The sequence below is a fragment of the Gobius niger genome (genome assembly GCF_951799975.1).
Source record: "Gobius niger genome assembly, chromosome: 5".
Taxonomy (NCBI): domain Eukaryota; kingdom Metazoa; phylum Chordata; class Actinopteri; order Gobiiformes; family Gobiidae; genus Gobius; species Gobius niger.
In genome coordinates, this window is record NC_136856.1 from 41,174,855 (window position 1) to 41,193,790 (window position 18,936).

The window sequence follows — 18,936 nt, forward strand, 5'->3', positions numbered from 1 at the left end:
ATCCATCAAGAAAGTGACAAAAATCCATCAAAAAAGTGACAAAAATCCATCAAAAAAGTGACAAAAATCCATCAAAAAAGTGACAAAAATCCAAAAATCCAAAAATTTGAAAAAAAAAACTAATTTTGTAATCGTTTACTGTTGTAATCGAAATCGTAATCGGATTTCGATTAATTGCACAGCCCTAGTTGAAATAAACATAATTTATCTTTCGTATCTTATTGATTTATGGCGTTAATCTGGGTTCGGCCTGAATGAAACCTTGATGCCGAGTCATTCTGCAAATGGAGGGTCACTGAAGCTCTGACCTCAGACAATCATTTACAGCTGAAAACACTGACACTTATTAAACAATCGCTGTGATAAAAGACCTTAATCGATGCTGGACGAGGGCGGCTGAACGGACTTATGTAAGAGTGTGTGTTTAACCTCGAAAGATGATAATACTTGAGTAAATACAGATAAGAGTCGGCTCCTCAAAGTAGATACCGAACTGGAATGTAGCTCTGTAACGGTATTTAATCAGTCTCTTTAGTTTGAAGCCGTGTGTGTTCATGTTATTGGATAAGAAGCTTAAACAGGAATATCGTCCCAGTGCGTTGCTGAAGGACACGATGTCGTTAATGAGCCGCATCGTGTTGTCGTTACAGGCGTGTTTTCATTGAACACGTGAGTTTATAAAAGAAAGTCCATTAAGAGAGTGAGACATGAGCTGAAGTGTTTGTGCTGGAGGACGTTTAGATTCTGGAGAGACGTGAATCTGACTCATTATTATAACATTTAGAGTCAAAATGAGGAGAAACGATGACCTGGAAGTGCAGGAGTTCAATGGTGTCTGAGAGAAAGTCTCAATAGAGTTACAAGAAAACTGATTGTCTTCCTGCCTGTCTTTCTCTCATTCTTTTATCTTCCCGCCTTCCTTGCCTTCTTTTCCTTTTGCTCTTCCTGACTTTCTCTTTTACTTCCTTTCCTCCTTCCCTTCTTTTCCTTCCTTCCATCTTTCCATTGTTCCAAAACGGCACGGTGGCACAGCGGTTAGCGCTCTCGCTTCACAGCTAGAAGGTCCCGGGTTCAATTCCCGCCTGGACGGGGCCTTTCTGTGGAGTTTGCATGTTCTCCCCGTGTCTGCGTAGCTTTCCTCCGGGCACTCCGGTTTCCCCTGCCACTAAAAACATGCACAATAGGCCAGGATGAATGATGTGTGTGAATGTATGGTGGTGTCAGAGGGTCTGTTGGCGCAGACGTGTGTAGTCGCGAAAGCGCCTCTGACAGTCTCCCCCAGGGGGCGCTGAAGCTACAAACGTAGTTTACACTGAGTATGGAGTGAATGTACAACTGTCTCATGTAAAAGAGCTTTGTGACCATGTCTGTGAAAGGAGCTATATAAATAAAGATCTTCTTCTTCTTTTTCTTTTTCTTTTTCTTCCTTCCTTTCTTTCCTCCTTCCTTTGTTCCTTCTTTCCTTCTTTCCTTCCTTCCCTTTTCCTTCTTTCTTCTCCAAATCTTTTCACAACATTAGGGCTGCAACTAACGATTATTTTGGTAATCGATTAATCTACCGATTATTTTTACGATTAATCGATTAATCGCTTGGCTGTGAAAGGTGCATGGAAATTGTATTTTTTCCATTGTTTTTATCACATAAGCTAAAGTGGCGCCGCTTGAGGACACGTTGATGGAGTAAACTAAAAGTAAACGTTTGTAGGAGGCTCTTTGTTCTAATTCTGCTTTCTGATTGGACGAGACAAAGACAGATATTTCTGAAATGTATAATGTACAAATCACTGCAGACCCAAACTTTAAAAACAAAGTAGGTTTTCATCCAAAATACATAATTGTCATGTGTTTTTTGCTCTATTTTAGTCTGTGTTCACTAGAAAACGATTAATCGATTACTGGAATAGTTGACAACTTTTTTAGTAATCGATTAGTTGTCGATTAATCGATTAGTTGTTTCAGCTCTACACAACATACATCGTTTGACACCAAATCATGTCCAAACAAGCCTCAAGTGTTTTTTACTCTTAAAGGTAACAAATGTCTTAACGCTGGGGTATTTATGTATTTATTTGTGATGTCGAAGTTGATTTGAACCTTTTCCTTCCCCCCCCCCCCCCACAGGAACATGGAGAACCAGGACCGAGACTCCGGGGACGTCATTCCTGTCGTCATCATCGGTAAGAAAATAAAAAAAAACTCAACAATTTTCCACCGATTTTCCCATGAAGCTCTACTTTCCCCGAGTCATTCCCCCCGGGGGGCGATCAGATGGTCCCGACTGAGAGATGAAGAATAGAAAGCCCTGGGGGGGGGGGAGAACCACAGCACAAGACCCGAGAACAGGAGAACAGGAGGCTTTAACACAAACGTCACAGTGAAAGGTTGCGATTGTTGCTCTTCTGTTTGGACAAGGAGGGAGTTCATGGAGAAAGTTGATTTAAACGCCCCCTAAAGCTCTGAAATATGAAAGAGAAGACGACTTTATGAACTGCTGTTATTGAAAGAATCACAAGGTTTCCCTGTAATTAAGTCTTTAATCTAGAAAGACGTAAATCTGACTCAAAGTGAGTAAAACGATGACCTGGAAGTGCAGCTGTTGAACGGTGTCTGAGAGAAAGTCTCCAGAGTTACAGGAACATTATTGATCGTCTTCTTACCTTCCTTTTGTTCTTCCTTCCGTCTTTTCCATTCCAACATGTCTTTCCTTCATTCTTTTTTTCTCCCCTCCTTCTTTCCTTCCTTCCTTCCCTCCCTCCCTTTATGCAATGCCTTTAAGCTCGTTTCTGGCAAAAAAGCGTTGATTTAAACACACCCAAAAGCACTGAAATATGAAAGACCACTTTATAAACTTTATAAACTGCTGTTATTGAAAGAATCACAAGGTTTGTAGAGGCTTTAAACAACACAAGTCTCCATGGAAACTGGATATTATATCGGCAAAGGCTAAATAAGTGCAGTTATGAGATGTTCTTGATCATGTTCTCGATGATGTTCTTGATCATGTTCTTGATCATGTTCTGGATCATGTTCTCGATCATGTTCTTGATCATTTTCTCGATCATGTTCTCTTACGTTTCCAGAGTTCAGTTATTTCGTGGTGAGAAACTGGTCGTCTGCCAGTTTAAAGTTCAGCTGATAAAGGTCATATCAGTTCGACCACACTTTCCACGACCTTTTCTCACATAATAATGATGTAACGACTTTCAAACTGAGCAGTAAAGCGTCGAGTCCAGATGTTTTACCACTAATGCTTACAGTGTCTGAACATTTTAATAGTCACTGCTCACAAAAAGCGTCTGAAGGAGAGACGTGAGTTCTCTTCCTTTTGCAGTCGGTCTGAGTCTCGTTTCTCACCTGGGACCCTGAGCGTCACTTAACTTGATTAAAATCCGCCTGCTGCTCGTTAGGAGCTCACCTGCCGTTGCCCGGGTAACCACGAGTTCGCTTCACCTGCTGAATAATTGAAAAACATCTCGTCCTGTTTTAAAAGCTACTTGGAAAAAAGTGCAGAGCCGTGGGAAAATGTTTTAGTTAAGAGGCGCTGAGAGACAAAACTTACCCCCAAAACGCTTTTTCTGCGCATATTTCCTATTTACTAACCTCTGACCTTCCGCCTTAACCGAGCGCAGTTTCTCCAGTTCGGCTTTACCCAAATCTAACAAGTTCTCACCTGGTGCTTACAGCGTATTGGCCAGAGTAACGTCTCAAAGCCAAGACATACAAAACAGATCCTTTTCCTCACATTGCCGCCTCAGTGTTGTCACTTTTTCACATTCTTTTACATCTCATATTTGCGTGTTTTGAGTTTGACACATTTTTGTTGTTTTTTGTCACATTTTTATTCATTTTTTGTCACATTTTTATTTTTTTGTCAACTTAAAAAAAAAAAAATTGTCACCTTTTATTTATTTTGTCATATTTTTATTTATTTTTTGTAGTTTTGTATGTTTTGTAAATCTTAGCTTTCAAATGAAAACCTTCTTGAAAAAAATCATCAAAATAGCGAGAAAAATGAGGATGAAAACGTGACAAAAAGCATGACGAAAAAGTGATGAAAATGCAACAAAAGCGCAAGTTTGGTCGGTCTAGGTTTTTCAATGGGAACAGCTGCAAACAAACTTTTTTTAGATGAAAGAAGAGAGTCTAATCTGTCTTTTGGTGGGTTTTGTGTTGACATAAACCTCGACCAAAATATTCTGTAGGTCTTGAAAAAGCAGTAAAAATCCTGAAAAACCTGTGGCAGTGGGAGCTCTGACAGGCAGGCAGTGAGCTAAAGAGGCTAAAGTCAAGTTGGGGCTTTGAGCAAATCAGAACTTATTATTGTTCATTTATTGGAAAGATTATTATTATTATATTATTATTATTATTATTATTATAATATGCGGCCCGTGACCCAAAATGAGTCTGACACCCCTGGTCTAAGCTTTAAATGAGGCTGAACTGGAGAAACTGCGCTTGGTGAATCGGGGGCTAAAGGTTCTGTTTGGGATGAGGCTGGATCAGAGGAAGTGTTTACATTACAGCAGCAGTAGCGTTGTAGTAGGATTGTCATCCTGTAAAGCTGTCCCGTTGTTGTCGTGGTCCAGGTAACGGCCCGTCGGGGATCTGCCTGTCTTACCTCCTGTCGGGACACAGGCCGTACGTGTCTCCGGACGCCTCCCACCCGAACCTGCTGCTGCAGACCAAGCTGAGGGAGCAGTCCCACCTGTCTGTGTTGGAACAGGTAACCAACCGATACCTCAGGTACATCAGGTAACTGTTAGTGTGGTGGAAACGCTTGTCCTTCAGTGGAGCTGCTGCGCCCGGGACGAGAGGTGGGCCATACATCGTCTACAAGATCATTTATATAGATGCAAATTCACAATATCCAGTTTGTCTTCAATGTTAAAGGAACAGGCCGGTGTTTTTCCACACTGAGATATGTTCTTACCTGAGCTGTGATTTTATCCGCTCAGAAAATCCACATTGTTTAATTGTGTGTAATTATACTTTGTAGTGGAACACTTCACGTAACCATATTTAAATAGGGAAAACGTGGAAGAGCTTGGTAGCTTCTATCTTGACCTGTTTTGGAGCTATAGAGGAGAGAGGGAGAGGCTAAATGCTAACGCCGTCTGCGCTGTGTTTACGTGACTGAAGATCAGACAGGTCCTAAAGAACTCGTCACAGCTCAGGTAAGAACATATCTCAGTGTGGAAAAACGCTGGCCTGTTCCTGTAAGTGTGACCAGCCTCAGTCCCTCAGTCCTCTCTTACAATATAGTTCCCCCTTTTATCCGCTTAGAAAATCCACATTGTTTAATTGTGTGTAATTATACTTTGTAGTGGAACACTTCACGTAACCATATTTAAATAGGGGAAACGTGGAAGAGCTTGGTAGCTTCTATCTTGACCTAGGGCTGTGCAATTAATCGAAATCCGATTACGATTTCGATTACAACAGTAAACAATTACAAAATAAGCATAATCGCAAAAAAACGATTATAATTTTTTATTTTTTTTTCAAATTTTGGGATTTGGGGATTTTTGTCACTTTTTTGATGGATTTTTGTCACTTTTTTGATGGATTTTTGTCACTTTTTTTTGATGGATTTTTGTCACTTTTTTGATGGATTTTAGTAATTTTTTTGATAGATTTTTGTCACTTTTTTGATGGATTTTTTTAAAGGCAACAAATAATCGTTTGAATAATCGTGATTTCAATTATGACACAAATAATCGTGATTATTATTTTTTCAATAATCGAGCAGCCCTATCTTGACCTGTTTTGGAGCTATAGAGGAGAGAGGGAGAGGCTAAATGCTAACGCCGTCTGCGCTGTGTTTACGTGACTGAAGATCAGACAGGTCCTAAAGAACTCGTCACAGCTCAGGTAAGAACATATCTCAGTGTGGAAAAACGCTGGCCTGTTCCTTTAATAAAGAGGGGGATGCGATGGGGAAAACAATTGGGGAATGAAAAAAAGATAAAATTAAAAAAAAAGGTAAATAAGGGGGAATTAAGTGGAAAGCATTGTAGGAATGAGAAAAATATTGTAAAAAACATGGTATGAAATCTATTGGGGCCTTGAAAACATCATTCATATTATGCCAATGCACAAAAAGGCATGAAAAAAACAGGGAGAAGTAAATACTAATACTAATCCCACCCCTGCTTCCAACTCCGTCTTCAACATAGGGCGGCAACTAACGATTATTTTGTAATCGATTAATCTATCAATTATTTTTACGATTAATCGAGTAATCGCGTGGCTGTGAACGGTGCAGGAAAATTGTATTTTTTCTATTTCTTTAAATCACATATAGCGTAAGTGTCGCTGCTTGAAGACGTGTTGATGGAATAAACTAAAGGGAAATGTTTGTTGTGGCTCGATTCATGAAATTTACAATGAACAAATGTACACAGACCCGAACTATATAAACACAGGAGGATTTCATAAAAAATACTACATTTTTATGTCATTTTTGCTCCTTTTTAGTCTGTGTGAACCAGAAAACAATTAATCGATTACTAAAATAGTTGTCGACTATTTCATTAATCGATTAGTCGTTTCAGCCCTACTTCAACAGCTGAGTTCAAAACTACTGCTCGGGAACTTTCTATGTTTAACTCTCATCATCGACATATTAAGCAAATATCATTTCTTTGTATCTTTTTTGTTAAAACTGGTGAATAGTTTCACATATAAAACAAGAAATGGGAGCATCAAATCTGGGACGTTGCTGTGAGTTTCTAACCACTCAGCCATTGTTTTTTACCATTATTATTTCTTTACCATGTGATAGTGTTTTCTCATAAACATACCTGGTGCTGTGTTTTGACCCACTCGCGCATCTTTGAGTAAATTTTGAATCTACTCCAGCTCCCAAAAAGCTTCTTCTGGGGTCTTGTGTATCTTCCTCACCTCTCGATCTCGTGCTAAACTTAATCCTTTCATCGCAAAGTAAAAACACTAGATCAATACTGCGTTTTCTAACCAACAAAGTGTGAGACAGAGATAAAGATTTGTTTTACCTGCAAAAAGCATAATACCCCCCCTTTAAAACAAAATACCGTAAATTCTCTAATACTGGTCTGTATTCCATTAGCGGCCGGGTCTCCGACAGGGGCCGGGTCTGTGACAGAGGCCGGGTCTGCGACAGGGGCCGGGTCTCCGACAGGGGCCGGGTCTCCGACAGGGGCCGGGTCTAACAGGGGCCGGGTCTAACAGAGGCCGGGTCTGCGACAGGGGCCGGGTCTCCGACAGGGGCCGGGTCTCCGACAGAGGCCGGGTCTCCGACAGGGGCCGGGTCTCCGACAGGGGCCGGGTCTCCGACAGGGGCCGGGTCTAACAGGGGCCGGGTCTAACAGAGGCCGGGTCTCCGACAGGGGCCGGGTCTCCGACAGAGGCCGGGTCTCCGACAGGGGCCGGGTCTCTGACAGGGGCCGGGTCTCTAACAGAGGCCGGGTTCGCGGCTGGCGGAGGCAAATTAAAGCCGGTCTCTAAAACAGGCCGGGGCTTTTATTAGAAACTATAGCAGTAGAAATATTCTCCATGTTAGGAGTTTGTCTCATACTCGTGTAAATGAAAACTCACGTGCAGGAAGTAACAAACTGAACCCGGGCCGAGGGCGACGCTGCGGAGGAGCTGATCCCAGCGTAACTTTGACACAGATTTAGCCACTTTTCAAACCTCCTGTGACCATATTTGGAAACAGGGCAAATGTCGTGTGACCCTCCAGGGTTTTAATAAAGTCACCATCGCGTCTTCAAAGCACGTCCAGCTGCTCCGTGTGCAGGTCAGTCCCACGCCTCAAAATAACTCCTCCCATCAGCGCGAGCGTCTCGTCTTCTCTCGGGTCAGTCTCATGATCGATCACAAACACAAACGCTCCGTCTAAACTCGCCTTTTACACAAGATAACAACAAATAATCCGAAACAGAAACCTGCAGGGACATTGATGTCAAAGCTCCGCTAACAGCAACGAAACACTTCCTGTTGTCCCGACAAAATAAAAGGCGTCAATGTTCCATCCGCTGGGAGAGGGTTTGAAATGTTAATGAATAAATGAACCTAATATTTTAGGTGCAAATGGACACAAGTCTAGTTTTTCTTCATTTTCCTGGTCGTCCGTTTTGCTCAAATAGAAATAAAGGCCTGTCTCTAACTGTGGCCTGGTTCCAATAAAGGCCTGGTCCTGATGCCCTTGAGTAAATAAAGGCCCGGGCCTCTATTAGAGCATTTACAGTATCAAAGTTTTATGATATGACTGCAAACCATGAGCCAGTGGCGGGACGGAAGGGTTGGGGTGATGTGGTTGTGTATCAGTACTGAGCCTCTTAGTTTCTCCATTTCCTCTTGTAACGGCCTCCTGTCTCTGTAGGACCTGGAGTACCTGTGCGAGGGCGTGGAGGGAGGGAAGGGCTGGGGTGATGTGGTTTAAGTGTCTCCATTTCCCCTCGGTTAACCCCTCCTGTCTCTGTAGGACCTGGAGTACCTGTGCGAGGGCGTGGAGGGAGGGAAGGGCTGGGGTGATGTGGTTTTAGTTTCTCCATCTCCTCTTGTAACGCCCTCCTGTCTCTGTAGGACCTGGAGTACCTGTGCGAGGGCGTGGAGGGAGGGAAGGGCTGGGGTGATGTGGTTTTAGTCTCTCCATTTCCTCTCGGTTAACCCCTCCTGTCTCTGTAGGACCTGGAGTACCTGTGCGAGGGCGTGGAGGGAGGGAAGGGCTGGGGTGATGTGGTTTTAGTTTCTCCATTTCCCCTCGGTTAACCCCTCCTGTCTCTGTAGGACCTGGAGTACCTGTGCGAGGGCGTGGAGGGAGGGAAGGGTTAGGGTTATGTGGTTTCAGTGTCTCCTTTTCCTCCTGGTTAACTCCTCCTGTCTCTGCAGGACCTGGAGTACCTGTGCGAGGGCGTGGAGGGAGGGAAGGGCTGGGGTGATGTGGTTTAAGTTTCTCCATTTCCTCTTGTAACCCCCTCCTGTCTCTGTAGGACCTGGAGTACCTGTGCGAGGGCGTGGAGGGCCGCTCGTCCAACCCGGTGGCGGTGCTGTTCGACTCGCTGCTGCTGCCCGACAGCGACTTCGGCCTGGAGCACTCGTCTCCTCTGAGCTGGAGACACGAGCCGGAGAGAGGCATCCCTCACCTGGTGCTGGGGAGAGGGCCCCCTGGTGGAGCCTGGCATGTACGTCACAGACACTTTTAGTCAGACGTGTGGAAAATCTCTCTTTCATTTCTGGGAAGTGTCACGAGCGTTTAGAGGAACTTCATTCTGAAGTCTTTGCAAAACGCCGCTTGAGAAACTCTTGACCTCAGAGTCTCTTGGCAACGTTAAACATGAGTCGGCAACTTTGACCTCGGCGTTTGTTCAAGATCATGCTGTAAACATGATTGTTTATCTGCTGTGCTTTTATACTAAACTGGATAAGTTTCCCATAACCTTGACTTTGCTTTTATCTCACATACTGAAATCAAGACGGCTTTTCCCAAATCTCTTCATACAAATTCTATCCACAATGATCATTTATGTATTTATTTAAACTTTTTATTGATTAACCTGCTGACATATGGATAAAATAATGGAAATTAGAGTAAAATGGAGTCCAGTTTGAAACTCTTGTAGGCATTTTCACAAGTGGAGCTCTTGTTTTCTCACCGTGGAGGAGGTGAGGTGAGGTTGTCACATTCTCTCTACATTTCCCCCTCTGTCCTGCAGGCATACTTGCATACTTGCATACTTGCATACTTGCATACTTGCATACTTGCTTATTAGTGCGTTGTCACGAAAATGCTCGACTCCGAACCGGAATGACGACGACATGTCAGAGGGTGATTTATGTTGATGTGGAAATGACTTCTGAGATCGTACATGCAGATCAAACACGAGAAGGTTAAAAATGTCAGAGTGTGAAAGAGCAGAAGCTTTTCAGTCATGGCGGCCATTTTGAATTCCGAAGTAGAATTATGCAGTACGACAACATGTAACAATATCTCGACTCAGGACGAAAATACAAGACAACTGATCGACCGTGGCATTTTTATGTAGTCGTGATCATTGCTCAAGAAGAAACTTCCGAGAGAAAGCCCTGAAACACACTCCAAACCTCGGATACAACGTGTGACCGGATGTGATGTGAGCCACACGTGTTCATCGTGTTGAAGCCACTGACAGTTGGTTGATGACAGTTGCTAACCGGTAGCATGCTAGCGTCTTGAGCAGCTTAAACACTGACTCAGACTGAGACTCTGTTACCATGACAGGTTTCCTCTTCGATGGCTTTATTTAGTCTGAGGAGTGAAGCAGATCTTGTAGTACTGCATGTACTTGGGTGTTCAAAATGGCCGCCGGATCTATGCGTGAAGCCTTGGAAACGCATGTAAAGTAGTCGCTGTTCGAGCTTCGTTCATTAACGTGAGATCGTGCGTGTTTCTCCAGGCGATGGAGGGCTCCATGCTGACTCTGAGTTTGGCCAACTGGATGGAGCTCCCTGGACTCAAGCTCAAAGACTGGCTCCGAGAGAAACGCAGGTAAACCTCGCAAAGCCCAGGGTGCCTGAGGGTTTATCACGGGGGATTTGGAATGATCTCAGATTAAAACTATTTCAACATTATTTTGAAAGGAAAAGCTATTAAACGACACTTTGCTGTAAAACCTTTGAATTTTAGCTTCATTTTGAACACACAATGTTGTTATTTTACTAATAAAGAGTAGTTTTCATTGATCCCTTGTAAATAATCTGCAACACCCTTGAGGAGGAGGTTTTCACAGTGGGTTCAGGGTCGGAGAGCACTGGCCTAGAGCAGGGGAAAGTTCAGAGGGTATTTAAACGGTGGTCAATGCAGTGACTCATTTAGTGAGAAGTATGAGTAATATGAGTAAGTACGGTGAGTCATAGAAGGACAAAAGCAGGACTAACACAGGCCATATAACAAAAGCGGCCTGTTGTTATAGACTCTGTGGAAGGTTGTCGTGCTGGGTTTGTTCGTGCCTTTACCTGATTTTATATTAAAGGAACAGGCCACCGTTTTTACATACTAAGATATGCTCTTACCTCACTTTAGCCAAGTTAATATATCCCCGTCTGGTCTTTGTCCGTGCGCTCACACATACGCAGCCTCTCCCACATGTCACATAGCTCCAAAAAAGCTCACGATAGAAGCTACCAAGCTCTTCCACGTGTTCCCTATTTAAATAAAGTTACGTGAAGATAAAAAGGGGGACTATATTGTGAGGCGTAATGATACGAGGAGTAAAACGTCCGCGCAGTAACTCCTAAAGGTTATTGACGGAAGTGAGCGGGGAAGTCTTTAGGAGTTACTGCACGGACGCTGTGCTCCTGTATCATTACGCCTCACAATATAGTTCCCCTTTTTATCTGCTCATAAAATCGACATGTTACATTTCTGTGTAAATATACTTTGCTTGAAAACACTTCACGTAACTTTATTTAAATAGGGAACACGTGGAAGAGCTCGGTAGCTTCTATCGTGAGCTTTTTTGGAGCTATGTGACATGTGGGAGAGGCTGCGTATGTGTGAGCGCACGGACAAAGACCAGACGGGGATATATTAACTCGACTAAAGTGAGGTAAGAACATATCTCAGTATGTAAAAACGGTGGCCTATTCCTTTTAAAATGACCCGGTTTGCTTGTTTACACGGTAGTTTGTGATTTGCATAAAGTGGGTGCAGGCAAATGCTATTGATTTTCCACTTCCTCTTTATGGTCACGGTGGACCTTATTGACTCGCTCTAATATACAAAGCACGGGGCGACTTTTACTGAGGTCAATGGAGATGAAGCGAGAAAAGAGCAGAGGCTGAGCAATGTGTTAATTCTCCTCTAAAAGCCTTGCTCTAACTTAGGGAGAGACTTTGCTTCCTAATTCTAATGAAGGACATTAAAATGTGTTTATTTGTGCAGAAACGTGCGTAACGACCGAGCCACGCCCGCCGAGATCGCCTCGTATTACCAGCACTACGTTTCCCAGAAGTCTTTGGAGCAGAACTTTGCCTGCGGGACGACGGTTACCGCGGTGACCCGAGTGCACGGCGACGGAGCGCCGCCATGTTGGAGAGTGACGGGAGTGCAGCGCCGCGAGGGGGAGGAGCTCGGAGGTGCGCGGGTTTTATGTACATGTGGTGTTTCTGTTATGGTTTTACTACGTTTTATACGGTTTCTGCATTTAAAAAACTAAATCAGAGCAAAACCTTCAACACTGAAACTGCACAATGTATTTCTAACAACATGGCAGAACTTACACATTTCAAATATTCATGTCTAGAATAAAACAGTGTTGACTTATTTCATAAAAAATACAGGTTTTACACTGACAATGAGCTTCCTGTTATCATCCCCAAGGGGGCGCACGTGCATCATTTTCATTCTAAAAGTAACACTAAACGTCATCACTCCAAAAAGTAGCCAAAGTATTTACTCAAGTAACAGTACTTTGAGATAAAGTTACTTGAGTACTGAGTAACTGTAACAGTGTAAAAGTCTGATTATGTTTAAGTTGTGACGTAAGTTATGAGAAACAACATGAAATGATGTGATTCTAGTGTTTCCAAAGAAAATATTGTAAGAATTTATTACAAATATATTTAACTGAAGAATAAGGGACACGAAACACAAACTACAGATATTTTAGGCCGACATGAAACCTTTGTAAAAAGTACTCACAGTGACTTAAGTAACTATTTTATTTTACTCAAGTCAGAGTAAAGACAATATTACTCAAGTAGAAGTAAAAAGTCTGAATGATGTAACTCAGGGTGCGGCCCAGGGACCACATGCGGCCCTCAGACCATGTTTTGGTGGCCCTCAGCATCATTGAATCAGTGCACGTCATCAGAGATGAACCTTTTTATTTGAAATGTAATAATTCTACACAATTCTAACCGAACATTCCATCCAGCTGTTGAAGCTGCCCAAATAACATAGCACCAGCCTCTGTGGCTCCCCCTGCAGGGGTTGTGTCCACAGAAGGACGGCCTCATGGTTCTAACGGGCCTGTTGGGCTCTCATATGGGGCTTCTGAACCGAACAACTAACATGTAATTGTGAGACCGAGCTGGCATGAAGGTTTTAAGCATAATTAAAGGTGTGGGGCACAACCTCTGCTAGTTGAAGGTTTGGCGGCACGAATCACCGATCTATAGCCCCGAGTACGCTTCAATATACAGCTCCTATAAAAGTAGTTTGGACACTCCTGATATAACTACTCTAATCAGTACAGTTCCTTCAAAAATCTTTAGAGTAACTTACTGTTGAAAATAACAATGCTGACTCGTTGCTAGGCTGTGACATCATGTTATTCCCTCTATAGTTCTGTTCCATGAGTGGGCTTCAGCGGTACGGTACAAAAACAAAACAGAACACATGTAGCACACAAACAAAGTGTTGCATAAATATTAGTTCACTAGTTATTGTCTGTTCCACTTGTGCCGCTCTCGCTGAAGTTGCCAGATCCAAAGCGTCCGTCTGACTCTGACTCCTCTGTGTCCCAGACGGCTCCGCAGTCTCGGAGGAAATCCCCTTCTCGGTCCTGGCCGGTAACGTGGTCCTGGCGACGGGGACCCACGACATCCCGGCCCGGCTCGGCGTGGAGGGCGAGTCCCTGCCCTACGTCTGCCACTCCTTCTGGGAACTGGAGGCCGCCATCTCCCGCGGCGAGCTGGACCAGTCGTCCGAGCCCGTGCTGGTGGTGGGGGCGGGGCTTACGGCGGCCGACGCGGTGCTGGCCACGCGGCACCTCAGCGCGCCGGTGTACCACGCGTTCAGGCGCTCGGTGACCGACCCCGCCCTCATCTTCAACCAGCTGCCCAAGCTGCTGTACCCCGAGTACCACAAGGTGAGGGCGGAGCGGGACGGGGGTTTAGGTCTGAGGGACAGTCCCTTTGTGGTTATATTCACTTGGAAAATACTGTGTTGTAAATGTAGCTCTCGAATATTGCAGTTTTCCTAATATTTTGCAGCTCTAGAAATGACATAATACAGTTTGGAAATTCCATGTGTGCAAATAGTTCTGAGAGTTTTGTTTTAAATGAGCTTTAGGGTCAATGAAGACTGAACAGACTCTGGATCATTGTCTTTATTGAGATACAGGTAATACCAGATTTATGCTACAGCACTGGTTAAAGAGCGCCCTCTGTTGGTGAAAGTGAATTTTCCCACTTCTAGAACAGTCGGTCATCTCACTGTTCCTACGATCAGTGTTCATGTCGTCGACTAAAATATTTAGTCTTAATTTTAGTCAAAGTGATATTTTTGTGACTAAAATTGGACTAAAACTAAATGAAAAGTTTCTCATGAGACTAAAACTGTGACTAAAATGTCCAGATATTTGAGTCGACTAAAATCAGACTAAATAAAAATGAAAAGGAGAGACTAAAATCATCCAAACTTGTATTGAGCGTCTGAAAGAGCCTCAGATCATGTTTAAAGGATCAGCTCTGAGCTTTGTTCATGTGGAGCAGAAACATGAAGCAGAGGAACAACATTAAACATGATTATGATCAATATTATCAATGCAAAGTCCAATAAACTAGTCTTAAATTTAGTCGACTAAAACTAGACTAAAATTGAATTACATTTTCGTCAAAAGACTCAAACTAAATTAAAATATGACAACATTAACACTGTTTACGATCTGCTAATTCATCTTGTATGAGTTTATATGATTAGTATGTTATTATTGCTATGACTGGCTTCTATGATTCTAATTGTAAAACTATTATTCAGTCTAAAAACTCTGACTGTTTAGTTTATGGAGATGCTTAAAGGCCTTGTCCCCGGTCATGTGTTAATCTGGTTCTGTCCTTTAGTAAATGTAAAAGCAGACGTTTGAGATCAGACACTGTTCAACTATAAAGATCTTTTCTTACTTAAGAACTGACAGGCACCGAGTGCATCCAGTTCTTTCATGGCTTTTTTTGTCACTTTATTGTTATTCTGTGGTTGTTTTTTGTCGCCATTTTTATCTCCATTTTGTCGCCATTTTACCAGTAGTGTTTTCAAGAAGCTTTTAGATTTGGGTAAAACCAAACCTGAAAAAAATGTGCTCAGTTCTGACGGGGGTTAAGAGGTGAAGATGAGTTTGGACTTAACTAGGGCTGAAAGATATATAGTTATTAAAATCGAAAAAGCAAGATATAAACGATGTAGATTTTCATCAATAAAACTGCACTTTTTCTGAAAACTGCTTAGTTTTCACCTAACCCATAGTAATATCGTATCCATATCGAGATATCTGGCATGAATATCGAGATATGACATTTTTCCCGCATCGTTCAGCCCTAGGCTTAAAGCAGCACTAAGTAACGTGTTTACCTTAATAAACCCTCCCCGTGGTCCCTGTGGGGGTGATACAAGTGTTAATGGGATGAGTGGAGGGTCTTTCATCGCCCCCTGGTGTCTCTGGACAGAAAACCATGTTTGCAACTTGGCTGCCACCGGTGCGGAGAAAGCAATACACACTAATGGAATCACAAAGAAGAAGCTAACAGGCTAACGGGCAAAGCTAACTGCGGCTAACGTCACTTTAAACAGTATTTACAGAAAAGTTTGAGTGAAAAAAAATATTTCTATTGTATAATTGGATGCACAGTAACCCTCTGTCCCTTCGCCTTTCCTGTCAGCGAAGTATTTACTCTCCAAGACAATTAATACATTAAAAAATCGTAACTTGCTACGACGCCTGCAGTTGTGCTTATGGCCTCTAGGGGGAAGAGTTACTTAGTACTGCTTAACTATAACAAGTAAAGAAAATGTCCAGTTTATAGCCTTTCATTTGAAGTTCTTAGTGTTTTGTTATTGTTCACCCAACATATTCTCCTCTCTTCTCTGTTTGCAGGTTCACCAGATGATGACGCAGCAGCAGCACGGCTCTCCCTCCGCAACCTCTCCCTCCTCCTCGTACCCCAACTACCTCAGCTTCCCCAAACACCGGGTGGTCAAGTTCCTGCCCAACCAGAAGTGCGTCCTGGAGTCGGACTCTGGCCAGAAGACCGTGATCCAGGTCTCCAAGGCCCTGGTCCTGATCGGATCCCACCCCAACCTGTCCTTCCTCCCCGACCACGGGCGCTCGCTCGGCGTCTGCGCCGGCGACGCCATCTCCTGCCGCCGGAACCCCATAGACGTGGACCCGTTCACCAGCCGGGTCCAGGAGGCGCCCGGCATGTACGCCATGGGGCCGCTGGTGGGGGAGAACTTTGTGAGGTTTCTGAAAGGGGGGGCGCTCGCCATCGTCAGCGACCTGTTGAAAAGGCAGAAGCTTCGGGAGGAGGACGACGTCTGGGTCGCGGAGGAGACGGGCTGGAGCTTGAAGGGTTAGCGGCGGTGGAGACTGTAGAGACAAAATGGCGGAGAGACTGTAAAGACAAAATGGCGGAGAGACACTGTAGAGACAAAATGGCGGAGAGACACTGTAGAGACAAAATGGCGGAGAGACACTGTAGAGACAAAATGGCGGCGGAGACACTGTAGAGACAAAATGGCGGAGAGACACTGTAGAGACAAAATGGCGGAGAGACACTGTAAAGACAAAATGGCTGCTGTAGAGGAAAGAAAAGAATCAACCACAGGCCTCTGAGGCAGAACGTGCATTATGTGTTTGATCATCACTACTATTTATACTCGGTTCATCAGGAAACGATGCTAGAAGCGGCTTTTGGTCCCAGCGCAGAAAAGAAAACATGATGGAGAAGCTGTGTTTAGTAGCGACGCACCGATCACATGCTGGTTTTGATATCGGAGCCGATACTAAAGAAAAATATATGGGGTATTTGCGACATATATCCGAGAGTTCGGATATTTCGAATGTGACGTCATATCGCTAAGCATTATGGGATTAGCAGCAGTTGTAAACTAATGGAGGTTTTACAAGTTAAAATACTGGAGTTATTGTTCACATTAAAACACCACAGTGTGTTAGGTGAGTTTACCAGCAGGACCTCAGTGTAAAGAGTGGAGAAAATGGCCGTGGAAGCTGCTGTTTTTAGCTAATGTTAGTCAATGGAAATGTATGCTAGCAGCTGCAAAGATGGCGGATCTCCATGGTAACTGTTGGCTCTCACGGCTTTAAAAACTTTCACCGACTCAATCTAAGTGAATATTTGAAGCTATGAACCCGGGGAATTCAATCGCTGAATTAGTTTTAACCTCCCCTAAAGTGGTTTTGATTGCCGCAAAAAAAACGGCAGCTAGCAACAGCATGCTAAAGTGAGCGGGAGCATGCTAATGCTAATGGCATTAGCATAAAGTGGCCTAAAATAAACCGGTCACTTCTGGAGTGGCCAAGTCTGTGTATTTTAGTTTCATGAACTGCTGTTAAAGTAAAAACAAACTGATAAAAGACGATCAGATCAGATCACTTTATGTGAGCCGTTTATGTTCATGTTTATATTCATGTAAAACAGAAGAAGAAGAAGATCTTTATTTCTACAGCGCCTTTCACAGACATGGTCACAAAGCGCTTTACATGAGACACTTAAAACAGCCCAAGGACAGGGTCAAACTCCACTGATCCTTTTGTTTTTCATTAGTTTATTAATAGATAGAATTAATAATTGATTAGCAACATCATAAGAAAAGATACGATTTGATTTATCTCACAGAGATCAGACCATTCACTTTAACTCTGAGGAAACCATTTTAAGAACGTCTGTTGGTATCGGTTAATATCGGATATCGGCAGATACTCAAGCCCCCAGTATCGGGATCAAAAGCAAAGAAGCTGGATCGGTGCATCTATGAGGCTGTGTGATATAAAAGATAGTTCATACCTGTCATGAATTATTTATGTTGTGGGGAGAGACGAGTGAAACTTGAAAGTAAACAATCAAACTCTTCCCCCTCTAACCAGGAGAGCAGGATGTCCCGCCCCCTCCTGCCTGAACCCGAGGCTGGTTCACAGGAAGAGCTCGTCTCATTGGTCAGTGCGGGAGGATACTAGATTGTGATTAGTTGCCGAGATCCGGGTAGGAGGGACTTAACAAAGAATCTGTGTATCTATATTACAGTTTTGAATCAAGGAAACAATAGATGAATCTTTAAAGTTTGCTCTTTCAAACACGTTCATGACGCCTGAACGATGAAGCTCTCAGTCACCCAGAGGTTTCCCCATCACAGAGGTTTGCCACGTGTGTCAGTCCAGCTGACGACTTCACTGACCACAAAAGCTTTAGTACAAATGTAGATTTTCTGTTCCTTTAAAACAAATGGACCCAAAGCACTTCTGTGAAAGTCTCGGCTGAACCATGTGTAGCACTTTTCAAACATCCGTCATTGCCTTCGACATGTGACAAGTCTCTGCTTGAATTTGCCTTTTCACTGTAAAAATGCAGATGTTTTATGTTGAAACATGAGCCAGAATATCATTCAGTGAAGAGTTCGGCCCAAAACACTTTAGGTTTTAAAACACGGTAATTGTTCTACTGTCTGACACCTCCACGTTAAATCAAGCTCACGGTTGGTTAAGTACTTTGTTTATGAATGTATATTTAAATTGAAGTAAAGACATTTATAAGTGGGTGAAGTGATCAAAGTGTTCTGTAATATGTGGCACTGATGCTTTTGTTTTATACTGAAATCTAACCCTGCAGTAACTGGTTTGTCCAACGACACTCGGCCTCTGTGGGAAATGAAATCCTGCCGTGTTCTGTGGCAGAGACTGTATTTTGTACACCTTGATTAATGAACATTTTAACATTAAAATCTTTTATACATGAAGAGAGAAAGTGTCTTTTATGACTCGTATTGAAGAAGAAGCCGATATTGTTCAGGACTTGCACTTGTTTTTATTGGTAATAACAAACACAGTAAGAAAAAAGTAAAAAAAAGTCTTCAAAAATGCACTCAGTTTGAACAACACATTAAAAAAAGTGATAAAACATTTGTATCTGAGCGAGGGGAAGATTACAGACTATTCATGAGTGTGGGCGCTGCAGCTGAAGCAC

At 43.2% G+C, this 18,936-nt stretch overlaps 1 protein-coding gene across 1 annotated transcript; it reads left to right on the forward strand.

Annotated features, from left to right (window-relative positions):
* Nucleotides 1–2,125: 2,125 nt before the first annotated feature.
* On the forward strand, nucleotides 2,126–16,320 carry osgn1 (oxidative stress induced growth inhibitor 1; the record flags this gene model as incomplete). Its single annotated transcript, XM_079556017.1, has 7 exons — nucleotides 2,126–2,177; nucleotides 4,587–4,723; nucleotides 8,973–9,164; nucleotides 10,416–10,507; nucleotides 11,903–12,096; nucleotides 13,489–13,832; nucleotides 15,834–16,320. 7 exons carry the CDS (start codon nucleotides 2,126–2,128, stop codon nucleotides 16,311–16,313), a joined length of 1,491 nt encoding a protein of 496 aa, XP_079412143.1. The 3' UTR covers nucleotides 16,314–16,320.
* Nucleotides 16,321–18,936: the final 2,616 nt, after the last annotated feature.